Source organism: Bubalus kerabau, chromosome 17 (genome assembly GCF_029407905.1).
Source record: "Bubalus kerabau isolate K-KA32 ecotype Philippines breed swamp buffalo chromosome 17, PCC_UOA_SB_1v2, whole genome shotgun sequence".
Taxonomy (NCBI): domain Eukaryota; kingdom Metazoa; phylum Chordata; class Mammalia; order Artiodactyla; family Bovidae; genus Bubalus; species Bubalus kerabau.
The window spans coordinates 64,934,629-64,949,636 of record NC_073640.1 but is presented as its reverse complement, the minus strand read 5'-3'; the positions used below and the strand labels follow the sequence as shown (position 1 = coordinate 64,949,636).

General features: G+C 41.3%; 2 protein-coding genes across 2 annotated transcripts; both read left to right on the top strand.

Moving 5' to 3' along the window:
• Window positions 1-5,185: 5,185 nt before the first annotated feature.
• LOC129632211 (zinc finger protein 883-like) lies at window positions 5,186-8,094 on the top strand. Its single transcript, XM_055553675.1, has one exon. The coding sequence runs from the start codon at window positions 5,943-5,945 to the stop codon at window positions 7,884-7,886; it is 1,944 nt and encodes a 647-aa protein (XP_055409650.1). The 5' UTR covers window positions 5,186-5,942; the 3' UTR covers window positions 7,887-8,094.
• Window positions 7,958-9,629, top strand: LOC129630721 (zinc finger protein 883-like; the record flags this gene model as incomplete). The annotated part of the gene is made up of 1 exon (XM_055551218.1): window positions 7,958-9,629. A coding segment is annotated over one exon (837 nt), but the record flags the coding sequence as incomplete, so codon positions are not given.
• Window positions 9,630-15,008: the final 5,379 nt, after the last annotated feature.

Below are 15,008 nucleotides of genomic sequence, written 5' to 3'. Positions count from 1 at the left end.
TATCTGGTAAGCTGGTAGCAGACTGGAATTTAGTCTAATCTCTATGTTAATACAACAAAGTTTTCTTAGAATGCAGCTTTCAAGAAGAGATTATGAATTTCTTTGCCTTTAAGTGATTTACTTTCATTTTAAAAATCTTTTGTTACTTTGGTAAAGTAAATAAGCGTTACTTAAGGTTATGGTACATGTAGACAAAGCTTATTCATCTTCTCCAAAAGTAACCCCTCATGGTTAGACTTTTGCCATCCTGATGCCTTAAAACATGGCCGTGGTCTGCTCCTGAATCACGGAATAAATATGCTACTGTGGCCCTGATTATTTTATAATTGCTCTTTCAGATGAGAATAGTTTCTCTAATGGCTTGTGGATCATAACTCATCCTCCTTTCTTCACATTAGAAATTGGGTAAATAGGAAAACTGTGTAAAAAAATATATTTTATAATACCAGCCAAGCCACCAAATCACGACCAGGTCTCTGAACTTGCCGTTTTCATCTTGGATCACATTAGGAAGACTTCCCACGGCATATTGGCATCTGTACTTTGTATTTCAGGGACGGCTAATGTTTCAGGATGTGGCCATAGACTTCACTCAAGAGGAGTGGGAATGCCTGGACCCCAGTCAGCGGAAATTGTACAGGGACGTGATGGTAGAGAACTACAGGAACCTGGCCTCCTTGGGTGAGGATAACTGCCTTCCAGAATCCCTTATCTACCCACTGTGTTTTTGTTCTGTCATTTCTAGAATGTCTTCTGAAATTTTCTGCTTCCCACAGTAGTTTCAGATCTGTGCTCTCTAGGGGATAATAGGTTATTTCTGAGTTTAGAAAGAAAGGCTTCATGATGAATCGTTGTGCTGGTGATGTTTTTCTTCCTTGATGTACTCTGCATCCTTCATTCTACGTTACTGGTAATTGTGTAAGTTCTGTGGTATTAAATAGTTGCACCCTCTCTTAATCTCACATTGACACTACTTACTTTTGCCTTAGTACTACTTGACCAGAATCTCAGGACCTGATTGTTAGGTGTGTGTTAGTATTGTATAGCAGCTTTGAATAAAGTATTTCAGGAAATCGTTTTCTAGAAGAAAATGCATTTTCGTCTCACCTGAATACATATTGGATTCGATACTGATGAATCTAACAACACAAATATTCCTTTCTCTGATCACCAGGGCTTCTCTCTAAGGTGGACCTGGTCACCTTTCTGGAGCTATTGAAGGATCCCAGGAATATGAGGAGAATGGAGGCAACAGCCATTTACCCAGGTAGGTATGAATGGCTGGAGATGATGACTCAGATGAGAGGTCCAAGGAGCAGCAAGGAACTCATCCTTCATCACGTGATGTTGGGAGATTTGCTTCAATGGAAATGGTTTTTGAAAACCTGGGTTGGTTCTGCTACTGTGATAGAAATGTATCACCTGCCCCATTCTCTCTTTCTGAAATCTTCATGAATTTATCTCCAGTGATTACTTTTCTCCATCACAGTGTGACCTAAAAGTCTCCTCTTGGCTTCTGACAAACTGCATTCATTCATTGCTCTTCGATTTCTTGGGGGCCCTAGGAAAACTCTGCCCATTTCTGAGTAACTGTATGACAGTCCTTTTAAAGTTTCCTTCTATCTCTAGACAGAAATGTGTGAGTGGAGTGGTAGACAAACTACCAAATTTCCAGGAATACTAGGGACGGGTTTTTGTTTTCTGATTTATAACTTCCTATCTACTGGGAGCGACACAGAGGACCTTCTAAGTAAATTTCAAATTCAAGTAATTTTTCACTGCAGAAAGCAAAACCTGGTGAAAATGAAACAATGCACATCTCAGGTTGACTTGAAAGTTTCTCTTTACCTTATATGATCTCATACTAAATATCTTTAGTGTATTTGCCCCAATTCTAATGTGCTAAAATACTTTATTGTGTTTTATTACCTCATAGAATTTTAAAATAAATGGACATAAAATCTTAGCACATTTTCCACTACATTATTAATGGTTGATTCAAACTATGACAATTTTTAGATTCTATAAAGAAATCTTTATTAAAAGTTCTAATTGGAATATAGCTGTTTTCCAATTTTGTACTCCTATACAGCAAAGAGCATCAATTATACATATCAGTCAGTTCAGTTCTGAGTCTGCGATCCATGGTCTGCAGCAGGCCAGGCTTCCCTGCCCATCACTAACTCCCAGAGCCTTCTCAAACTCATGTCCATCGAGTCAGTGATGCGATGCAACCATCTCACCCTCTGTCGTCCACTTCTCCTCTCATCTTCAATCTTTCCCAGCATCAGGGTCTTTCTCAGTGGGTCAGTTCTTCATTTCAGGTGGCCAGAGTATCAGAACTTCGGCTTCACTATGTCCTTCCAATGAATATTGAGGACTGATTTCCTTTAGAATGGAGTGGTGTGATCTTCTTGCAGTCCAAGGGACTCTCAAGAGTCTTCTCCAATAGCAGAGTTCAAAGGCATCAATTCTTCAGCAGTCAGCTTTCTTCATGGTCCAACTCTCACATCCGTAAATGACTACTGGAAAAACCATAGCTTTGACTGGATGGACCTTTGTCAGCAAAGTAGTGTTTCTGGTTTTTAATTTGCTGCCTAGGTTGGTCATAGCTTTTCTTCCAAGGAGCGAGCATCTTTTACTTTCATGGCGGTAGTCACCATCTGCAGTGATGTTGGAACCCCCCAAAAATAAAGTTTCTCACTGTTTCCACTGTTTCTCCCACTATTTGCCATGAAACGATCTGACCGGTGCCATGATCTTTGTTTTTTGAAGATTGAGTTTGAAGCCAGCTTTTTCAGGCTCTTCTTTCAGTTTCATTAAGAGACTCCTCAGTTCCTTTTGGCTTTCTGCTCTAAGGGTGGTGTCATCTGTATATCTGAGATTATGGATATTTCTCCCTGAAATCATGATTCCAATTTGTGCTTCATCCATCCCAGTATGTCCCAATATGTACCGTGCATATACATTAAATGAGCAGGCTGACAATGTACAGCCTTGACGTACTCCTTTCCCAATTTGGAATCAGTCCGTTGTCACATGTCCAGTTCTCACTGTTGCTTGTTGACATGCATAGAGATTTCTCAGGAGGCAGGTAAGGTAGTCTGGTGTTCCCATCTCTTTAAGAATTTTTCACAGTTTCTTGTCCACACAATCAAAGGCTGTGATATAGTCAATAAAGCAGATGTCGTCGTTTCTCCAGAAATCTCTCGCTTTTTATATGATCCCAGGCATGTTGGCAATTTGATCTCTGGTTCCTCTGCCGTTTCTAAGTCCAGCTTGAACATCTGGAAGCTGTCGGTTTACGTACTGTTAAAGCCTGGCTTGGAGAATTTGGAGCCTTTGCTATTGTTGGAAATGAGGGAAATTGTGTAGTAGTTTGAGCGTTCTTTGGCATTGCTTTTCTTTGTGATTGGAATGAAAACTGACCTTTTTCCGTCCTGAGGCCACTGCTGAGTTTTCCAAATTTGCTGGCTTATCGAGTGCAGAACTTTAGCATTATCATCTTTTAGGACTTGAAATAGGTCAGCTGGAGTTCCATCACCTGCACTAGGTTTGTTGGTCCTCATGCCTTCTAAGGCCGACTTTACTTTGGATGCCAGGATGTCTGTTACTAGGTGAGTGACCACACCATCGTGGTTATCTCGGTCATTAAGATCTTTTTTGTATAGTTCTTCCATATATTCTTGCCAACTTCTCTTAATATCTTCTTCTTTTAGGTCCATCCTGTTTCTGTCCTTTATCGAGCCCATGTTTGCATGAAATATTCTTAAAAGAGATCTCTAGTCTTTACCGTCCTATTGATTCCTTCCCATTTAGGTCTCCACAGAGCAATGAGTAGAGTTCCCTCTTTCAATCATAGTTTTAAAGTCTCTCTTATTTAATTTCTTAAAACTAGGACTTTATTAAGTTTATCTTATTTGTATTCAGCTTCCTTGGACACTGTCTTATGTGTCCTCAGTTTCTGACTAGTTCTCTGTCACTATCATTTATGCTTCTTAGATTGAAACAGCTAATAGAACATTCTCAGAAACATGTGTGGCAAGAAGTGGATTTAAGAATTACTAGGCACCTAGGATTTGTGAAAGTGTTTAGTGTCTCCACTTAAGATGACTAAAAGCAAGAAGTAATCATTAGATTGCCTATCACCTCTTAATTCAGTGGTCTTTGGAGGGTTTTATCTTGTTTCTTCCCCTATATCGTATGTCTTTGCCATCTCATGTTGTCCTGCGTTCTGTATGTGGTCTTTGTTTTGAAGCATGCAGCCACCTAGTTAATCTTCCTTCTGATAGCTGCACCTTGGTGGGTGAGGTTGGTCCAGAGGTTGGTGCCCTTGTCCTCTCTTGATCTGTGCTCTGATTGCTGTTAACTGTGACCAGAGCCTGCCCTGGATATTCAGGGCTGTTTCCCCCTTGTTCTGTGGTTGTTAGTGCCCTCTGGTGGTGTCTGCTCCCTGCATGGTGGAATAGAGCTCCCAGATCTGAGTCTTTGCTGTGATTCTGATCTGTGGTGCCAGGCAGGTGGGATTGGGGCACACCCACTGGGAGAGAAGTCACTGAATATTACTCCTCTAGGAATGTTCCCCTCAGGGTGTGCTCTGGTGTCCTCTCTCATGCGTTCTGCAAGCTCTCATGTTATGAGGTGCTAGCACTGCTCTTGGCCCCACCTTAACCATGGGCATGATGGCACACGGCCCTGGTGTCTCTCAGCTGTTGTTTTCACAAGGTCACCAGCATGGATTCAGTGAAGTCAGGTTCTGTGATTGCATTCAGCATGGAGCTGGACCCGCTGTAGTGCTATGGAGAAGCTCAGGCTCTGTCCTGGCCCAGCCCCCTTGGATAGGAGCCCACAAAGTCTACAGCTACTAAAGCTATACCTGCCGTGAATGAGAGAGCCCTTGGTTGTTGGTTCAGATGCTCTGTAGGGGCTGAGGTTACAAAGCTGGTCATGGGTATAATACCGTGGCTTGTGTTGCTGCAAGGAGAGTTTTCAGCTTTTCTTCTTTATTGCTGGCATTCACCTGTGCTTTCTGCTCCATCTGTGCATGTGGCCAACTCACAGGTGTCTTCTCCTGAGGCTGCCCCAGAGCTCCGGATTCTGCTGATTGTGGAGGAGGTTGATGGGGGAGGCCATGGCTGGGGGCTCAAATGATCCCAGGCTGTGTAGAGTTCTTCATAGTCCTTGGATAGCAGGGGCAGGCATAAGGGACAAAGGATGCAGCTGGCTCATTCTCTGGGCATCACTCAACAATGACACTTTCTCTGTAGTGGTTCACGCTTCCTCCACAAGCATCCTGTTTATAGACCTCCTCCCTCTCTCCCGTCCCCTCAGTATGTCTCCTCACAGCACACCGCAGTCCTCTGCCTGGGTCTGCTCTCCAAACCCCACATTTCAGCACCCAGCCCTTGTCTGCATTGCTGGACATGCCGCTAAGGCTGGGTGGGCAGGGCTGGGGTCAGAACCCTGTGTGCAGGTCTCACTCTGTCCTGCTGCCACGCACTGTTTGCCATGTTCTCTTCCCACAGAGAATGAGGCTCTTCTGTCCAAATTGAGCTCCCCCAGTGAGGGGATTCCTTGAATATGGAGACATCTCCTCACTTTCATCTCCCTGCAGGGTTGCAGGCCCCAACCCACTTCCTCTCCTCTTCTTTTTCCTTCTTCTTTCTTTTGTCCTACCCTACAGAGCAGGAATCTTTCTTTTCCTTTCAGATTTCCAAGGGCCTCCGCTAGTGTTCAGCTGGGCTCTGTGAGAATTGTTCCCATTTCTCATTCATTTGTGGAGAGAGAGATGAGCTCCACGTCTGCCTAAGCCTCTGGCATCTTGATCCTTCCATCTCCATTGTATTTTTAAACTAGCTATGGTCATCAATTTTCTGTAAATCTTTAAAGATATTCACTAGGAATAGCAGGTAAAATTACTTGTTATTTGGTATCTTTCAGCTATGTCTCCACAGGACACCCAGGATTTGATGGCAAAGAATCCAGCATTGGAAGATGTATTCCGAAAAGTAAACCTAGGAATGTATCAAATATTTCACCTCAAAAACTTAAATTTAATGACGGATTGGGAATATACCAGGGTAAATGAAAGACAGTTCTTCCCCCAACAGATATCTTCTATCCATTCCAAGATGTATAATGTTGATGATAATGGAAGAGATGCAATCCAACCATCATTCTTCAATACATATTGTGGTATGGTTAATACACAACAGCTTTCCATGTATAATAAAATGAGTCAGACCTTAAGTAAGAGCCCCAGCTCCAATAATTACAAGAGTATTTATGGCGGACTGAGAAGATATTCCGGCAATGAAACTAGGTATACATTTGAAGGAGACTCAAACCTTAAGAAACATCAGGGACCTGAATCTTCAAACAAGGATTCAAAAACTAATAATAGTAGAAATACCTTTGATCAAATGTCAGGTTTTTCTCTAGATAAGAGTACTTGTACTGGAGAGAGGACTTGTAGTGAATATGGTAAGGTTTCTAATCACTGTTCAGAACTTACTCAACAGGATGCTGTTCAGAATCCACAGAAAGAAAACAAGTGTAAGATAGGTGAGAAAATATTTAGTAAGTCATCCAATCTAAGTAGACATAGGAGAATTCATACAGGAAGGAAACCTTTCAAATGTACAGAATGTTGCAGAGCATTTAACTGTCACTCACTTCTTACTCAACATCAGCGAATTCATGCTGGAGAGAAACCTTATATATGTAAAGAATGTAACAAAGCCTTTCGTCGTTCCTCATTTCTTACTCAACATCAGAGAATTCACGCTGGAGAGAAACCTTATAAATGTACAGTATGTGGCAAAGCCTTTACTTACAACTCAAGCCTTATTAAACATCAGCAAATTCATGCTGGAGAGAAACCTTATAAATGTACAGAATGTAGCAAAGCCTTTACTTACAACTCACTTCTTATTCAACATCGGCGAATTCATACTGGAGAGAAACCTTATAAATGTACAGAATGTAGCAAAGCCTTTACTTGCAACTCAGACCTTATTGAACATCAGCGAATTCATACTGGAGAGAAACCTTATATATGCAAAGAATGTAACAAAGCCTTTCGTCGTTCCTCATTTCTTACTCAACATCAGAGAATTCACACTGGAGAGAAACCTTATAAATGCACAGTATGTGGCAAAGCCTTTACTTACAACTCAGGCCTTATTAAACATCAGCAAATTCATGCTGGAGAGAAACCTTATAAATGTACAGAATGTAGCAAAGCCTTTACTTACAACTCACTTCTTATTCAACATCGGCGAATTCATACTGGAGAGAAGCCTTATAAATGTACAGAATGTAGCAAAGCCTTTACTTGCAACTCAGACCTTATTGAACATCAGCGAATTCATACTGGAGAGAAACCTTATATATGTAAAGAATGTAACAAAGCCTTTCGTCGTTCCTCATTTCTTTCTGAACATCAGCGAATTCATACTGGAGAGAAACCTTATAAATGTACAGAATGTAGCAAAGCCTTTGCTTACAACTCATGCCTTATTCAACATCGGCGAACTCATACTGGAGAGAAACCTTATAAATGTACAGAATGTAGCAAAGCCTTTGCTTACAACTCATGCCTTATTCAACATCGGCGAACTCATACTGGAGAGAAACCTTATAAATGTACAGCATGTAGCAAAGCCTTTACTTATAATTCAGACCGTATTGAACATCAGCGAATTCATACTGGAGAGAAACCTTATATATGTAAAGAATGTAACAAAGCCTTTCATCGTTCCTCATTTCTTACTCAACATCAGCAAATTCACACTGGACAGAAACCGTATGAATGTACAGAATGTGGCAAAGCCTGTACTTACAAGTCAAACCTTATTCAACATCAGAGAATTCATGCTCGATAGAAACCTTATAAATGTACAGAATGTAGCAAAGCCTTTACTAAAACTCAAGCCTCATTCAACGTCAGTGAATTCATGATGGAGAGAAACCTTATAAATGTACAGAATGTAGCAAAGCCTTTACTAACAACTCACACCTTATTCAACATCAGCAAATTCATGCTGGAGAGAAACCTTATAAATGTACAGGATGTAGCAAAGCCTTTGCTTACAACTCAGTTCTTATTAAACATCGGCAAATTCATACTGGAGAGAAACCTTATAAATGTACAGAATATAGCAAAGCCTTTACTTACAACTCACTTCCTATTCAACATTGGCGAAATCATACTGGAGAGAAACCTTATATATGTAAAGAATGTCACAAAGCCTTTCATCATTCCTCATTTCTTACTCCACATCAGAGAATTCCCACTGGAGAGAAACCTTATAAATGTACAGTATGTGGCAAAGCCTTTACTTACAACTCAAGCCTTATTAAACATCGGCAAATTCATACAGGAGAGAAACCTTATAAATGTACAGAATGTAGCAAAGCCTTTGCTTACAACTCATGCCTTATTCAACATTGGGGAATTCATACTGGAGAGAAACCTTATAAATGTACAGAATGTAGCAAAGCTTTTACTTGCAACTCAAGCCTTATTCAACATCAGCGAATTCATACTGCAGAGAAACCTTATATATGTAAAGAATGTAACAAAGCCTTTCATCGTTCCTCATTTCTTACTCAACATCAGCGAATTCACACTAGGGAGAAACCATATAAATGTACAGAATATGGCAAAGCCTTTACTTACCAGTCAAACCTTATTAAACATCAGCGAATTCATGCTGGAGAGAAACCTTATAAATGTACAGAATGTAGCAAAGCCTTTACTTACAACTCAGGCCTTATTCAACATCAGTGAATTCATGCTGGAGAGACACCTTATACATGTACAGAATGTAGCATAGCCTTTACTTGCAACTCAGACCTTATTCAACATCAGCGAATTCATACTGGAGAGAAACCTTATATATGTAAAGAATGTAACAAAGCCTTTGTCATTCCTTATTTCTTCCTGGACATCAGCGAATTCACTCTGGAGAGAAATCTTATAAATATTCAGAATGTGGCAAAGCCTTGACTTACAACTCACATCTTACTCAACATTTGCAAATTCATACTGGAGTGAAACCTTATAAATGTACAGAATGAGCAAAGCCTTTATCTGTTACTCAGATCTAACCTCTCATCAGCAAATCCATACTGGAGAGAAGCCTGATATAGGTAAAGAATGTAACAAAGCTTTTCATCATTGCTCAATTCTTACTCGACATCATCGAATCCATTTGGTGAAAAACCATACAAATGTAAAGAATGTGGCAAAGCCTTTATTAGGAGTTCAGCCCTTTTTCAACATCACCCAATTCATACCGGGGATAGACGTTATAAATGGACAGAATGTCTCAAGGCCTTTATTACGCGTTATAATCTTACTGAGCATCGGCGCATGCATACTGGAGAGAGACCATATAAATGTACTGAATATGGCGAAGTCTTTGGTTACAACTCTGCTCTTACTCAACATCGGCGAATGCATACTGGAGAGCGACCTTATGAATGTACTGAATGTGGCAAAGCCTGTAGTCAGAGTGCTTATCTCACTAAACATCTGAGAACACACACTGGAGCGAAATTCTAGTAATGGAACAAGTGATGGAAGAGGTTTGCCCTAAACATGCACCAGAAAACACAAGAGTTTATAGAAAAAAAAAAAAAAAACAATGGAAATGACGTAACCAATATGTAGAAAAGTATTTAATCAAAAGTTAAATGGAAATAAATATCAGAGATTGCATAATAGAAGGCATTTCATCAATCTTGTTTTCAGAAGTTTCTCTGAAGTACAATGACTGTAGGGAGTGCTCCATAGTTAAAACACATAGAAAATGGACATATTAGCATGAATCGTGAGATGAAGGTTGGTGGTTAGAAAGTTACAATTCTTAGCAATGTATGTATGAAAGCAAAAGTAAAGTCGCTCAGTTGTGTCCAACTTTGCAACCCCATAGACTGTAGCCTACCAGGCTCCTGTGTCTATGGGATTTTCCAGGCAATAGTACTGGAGTGGATTGCTATCTGTATGCTTGTTTAGAATGACATGATTTGAGATTCTTTTACATGAATGTAATTGAACACTCCATCCATACTAAGCTTTCTACTGTGTTGGAAAACGTAGTTTTTTTATGGTTTGTTAAAGATTAGCCTTTTTATATTGTGTTGCAACCATTTCTATCTATCCTCCATTAGAAGATGAAGGATACCATAATGTAAAATGGACAATGACCATCTAAATGGAGGTGTTTGGCACTGATGTGAAATATCTGGAAGTTGCCATGATGTAAGTGATCATTTAATCTTTCCATGTATTAAAGTAAGATAGAAGTTGGTTCAAAAGTTTCAATAGTAATATCCTTGATTTGTAAGAAAAACACAATGAGAGTTCACTGCAATATTGATGTATCTTTATAATATCAACACACAAGTCATGATTATTACTTGACAATGTTGAAATGAAGACAGCTTCTGTGATAACCCAGAAACGTATTAGAAAGTCTTCCTGGAAGAGGCGTGGAATTAGTGTATACCACGCTTCCTAAGTGCTTCCTAGGCTTTGTCTGGTAAGCTGTAAAAGTCACAAATCTCATATCCTTATATCAAAAAATGAATATTGTTGACAATTTCCATAAACTGGTCCATGCTGTTGCTGCCTCAGCATCTGTCTGGGCAGCAGGCAGCCTGCGGTTTCTTGAACTCACAAAAGCCAGTCCTGTGAGCACCTGGTCTAGATGACCAGCTTCCTTGAGATCAACAGTCTTGCTGAACTCCAGGGTCTACTTTACAAGCCCCCCTTCAATGACACCCTCACAGTGCTCACCGGATTTGTTGTATTGGTTTAAATGGGTTAATTCACACACACCCTAGGGATCCCAGAGCACCTCACCCAGCGTAACTTCTACAGGCTAAACTGCAAGAACTGGCGTTCTCTCTGCCTGATTCTAGCTTTGCCCTCTCTCAGAAATCCCTGCCCGAAATCCTCCCCTACAGAGAGGTCTTAGGTGTGGTGAGTGTGAGGCTTTGAGTTCAGGACTCCTGAACGTTGGTTTGGGAGAAGAAACATCAGAAAAAAGTGGGATTTGCTGATGACTCCATTAACGGCCACACTGTAGACCTGCAGATTGATAACTACTTGGAGTGGGGACCTGACCACCAGGGATTTGTATTCATTGAAATGGTTCAGAAAGAATCTTTACCCAAGTAGTTTCCATCTGGTTTTCCATCAGGATCACATGACCAGTGTCAGGAACTGACCTCACTGATGCCCTCCCAACAGAGTTCTATGTTGGTCCTGTGGGAGCATCACTGTGGTGTCTAAGAAGTGCTCCAGGGCATTCTAAGCAGAGGCCCTGGTTAAGGAAGTGCCTCGTGATCCATCTGTGAGAGCTGAGCCCTGGCTTTCTCCACGGAGAGGCAACAGGTTGGTCTAGCTGGATTTGGACAGGGAAATGCAGTCAGCTCACATCATCTGTGTGAGGAGAATGTTAGGAGCTCTCTATGGGGAGAGAACAATCAAGAAATAAGTTCACAGGCTGGTCTCCAGGTAGGAATTGATTGTTCCTGAATCTCTCCTGAGACAGAGGACAGGAGAGGTCAGTCTTCTCAGCTTTTCAAGGCCCTTCTGTCTGTAGGAGCATTGGTTGCAGGTTAAAGAGCTATTGTGATGCCCTCAACGGTATTTTCTGAAACTTCAGAAGTGCGTTTGCAGCGTAATATCCCCAGAGAAGACAGAGCAGGAGGAAGAAGAGGAGGAAATGGCAATTTCTCAGGTAAATATCCTGTCCTGGGTCTGGGGCTGCATCTGCTTTTCCTCCTGAAATGCCCAAATGAGAATCTGCAAGCCTTTAGCTTTCTGCTCCTAGTTTTTCTTCCCGGGCATCTCATCATCTTATTTCTTCCCATTTCTTCTTATCATAGTGAAGACCAGCCCTTTAGACTTCCTTCTGTCCCAGAGCCTTTGCTCCATTGTCTGCATCCTCGCTTTCTGTGGAGCATAATGAATTCTCAACGTGAATCAGGGACTTTGAACTGTTGAAACTATTCTTTTTGTGAGAGATCAGCATGGGGAGTCACTCCTATCCTCACTCCCACTGGGATGTGGTTTGATGCCGGGAGCCGGCGAGAGACATTCCACTCGTGACAAAGGTCATGAGGAAGGGGGCTCGGCATACGCAAAGGCGGGATCGAGCCTCGGGAGTGCCCCCGGATATTCTCGAGCATCTACACCCAAAAAACCAGAGTCTGCCTACTTTATTGCTTTGTGCTCTCGCCTCTGACTTTACTGGGGGCTGTCCCCCACCACCATCTCACTCTCTCTGTCAAAGAGTTAACTTACAGCTCCAATTAATAAAGTTCCTGGGCAATTAGGAGTGTTTAAATCCAAACCCCTCAGATGGTTCTCTAACTCGCCTGACAAGTTTACCCGGACACCTACAGCTATGCATACGATTGTTTACAGTCTCCCAGCCTCCAGAGGCACGGGAAGCTTAAGATATTCAAATAGCTTAGAGCCTCTCAGAGAATTAGAAACTGTCAGAATAAAACTAGTAAAAGATTTCATTGATGAGCCAATGTTTGTTGCCAAGTTTTCACATCCCCTGAATTGTATCCTTGAATGTGCATTAATTAATATAGTTGGTATGTAGAAAAAATAAGTAGTGGCCTGGTGTTAGTAACTTTAGACCCTTAAGGTAGTAAATTCTTTCCTTTGTAAACCCATTACACATCCACCCTATAGGAACGTAATCTTATCTTCGGAGGATGGCGCCAAACCTTAAAATAATTACTCTTAGAGAAAATAAGTCTTTGTTGATAAGTCCTTGTCAAGAGTCATAAAATGTTAATAGGCCTCTGGCCAGAAGATGATGTAAATCACCTAAACCATTTGTATACGATAAATCTGCAGGAAAGAAACCCTGGTTTTTGATAAGCATCAAAGACTGCTGATTTTGCATCCCCTATTGTCCTCTATGTGTAACTTAGGGTATAAAAGCCCCTGTTGAAAATAAAGCTATGGGCCTTGCTCACCAACGCTTGGTCTCCCCATGTCATTCTTCCCTTTAACTTCTAGCTGAGTGTCCATCTGGAGCGTGGATGTCCTCTGCGACCATTTATTTGCCTGGGCTTCTAAGACCCACTCGAGAAGGTGTCTAAGGTGGGGCACCTTCCGCTATTCGAGAGGGCGCCTGCGGCCTCCGTGGTCAGAGCTAACCTGGTGTCACGGGTTATATTGATTTTCCGCGTAAACCAAGCCACTCAGCTTCTTTTCTCCACTGAATTTTCCTACTGAGCTATCCTCATTCTATTCCTCTTTATTATATCTAATTAACATTTGAATAGGTCGCCTAGCCGTCTCTCCTTCGAATACCCTGGATCAGCCGGGAGCCCCTGCAGTTTGGTGTTGGGATTTTAGGGATGTTGCGAAATGCAGTGATGACTTAGCACCTGGGTGCAATATAGATATTTAAAACAGAGTTTGAGAATGCCATTATACAAAGAACCAACTCTCTTCTGTCCATGGGATTTTCCAGGCAAGAATTTTGCATTGGATTCCCATTTCCTCATCCCAGGGATTCTCTCCACCCCGAGACTGAAGCTGCATCTCCAGCATTGGCAGGCAGATTCTTTACCACTGAGCCAGCTGGGAAGCCCAGTGACTCAACTCAGAGGACCAGAGTTTTTCAGAAAATTTTCAGAAATAAAACTAGGAGATGCTGTCTTTTGCATTGCTGAGTCTTACTACTTAAATGCATTATTAGGATACTAAACAGGGGAAGTATATGTGAAATGAAATTTGCATAAAATTGAGATTTTTAAATGTTAAATTCAAGTTATAATTTCATTGTTAATTCCAGAATGCCCAGGCAGTGATTGTGCATTTCATGTGATTCATTTACACCGTGACATCTGATGTCCACTGGTTCTGGAGACGTCACTCTGACATCATAAGACTATGAAGTTCATACTTCTCTCTCTCTTTAAACAAGGTTGTGGAAAAAAGGAATAAGGAATGTGTGGAAATGCTCATAGTTAATGGAGAAACTCCCCATCTTCTTGGTTTCTCTTTGCTTCTGAGAATGAACACTCATTGTGTTGATTATAGATAGTGGGTTTTCCGGGTAGACGAAATGATCAGTCAAGCCCAGGTGTGATGTTTCCAGAACACTCCAGGCTCAAATCACAGACACAGTCTTTTTACCACCTCCCTGTACTTCTACCCCATGACTCATGTTCACTGGTTTAAGTGTTTCTGTGAGATTCCCATGCTGTGAATTTGTTTTTTTCCACTTGACTTGAACAAGTGTCTTGGAAAGAAAAATGAGGGATGTGCCTAAACTATCACAATTAATGAAGTAACTTCCTGTCTTCTTACTTTCTTTCTGCTTTGGAAAATGAACACTCGTGTGTGTTTAGCAGAGATGCTGGGTTTGGGGAGTGGTGGTTTTCATCCCAAGCCCAGGTCTGATCTTTTCCAGTACACTCCATGCTCACATCACAGAGTCTCTTCACAGTTTTGTATTTTCCAAAATGTTTACAAGAATCTTATTAGTCCTAATCTATGCTCAACTGTATTAAAATTTAAAATACAGCTCAGTGCAAGTAACGAATATCATCCTCTAACATTATGTACATTTTACTACATTCAAAATTACCTGAGTTTAGTGACATGAAAATGTCTCTCTCTTCCCCCTAATGAGCATATAGCCCCATTTGAGTGTATGTCTGTACTCCGTGGAGATGAGTTTGAGTAGGCTCCGGGAGTTGGTGATGGACCGGGAGGCCTGGCGTGCTGGTCATGGGATCACAAAGAGTGAGATACGACTGAGCAACTGAACTGAACTGTGTGTATGAAAATATTAACATGACTTGATCAATTTTTTCTTCTTCTTGTCTTTTTGCTTTGTTTTTCTGAAGAACTTCTGGGGAAGGGAATGACTACCCGTTCCAGTATTCCTGCTTGGGAATTTCTTGGACAGAGGAATCTGGCAAGTTAGAGTCCATGGGGTCACTAAGAATGGGAC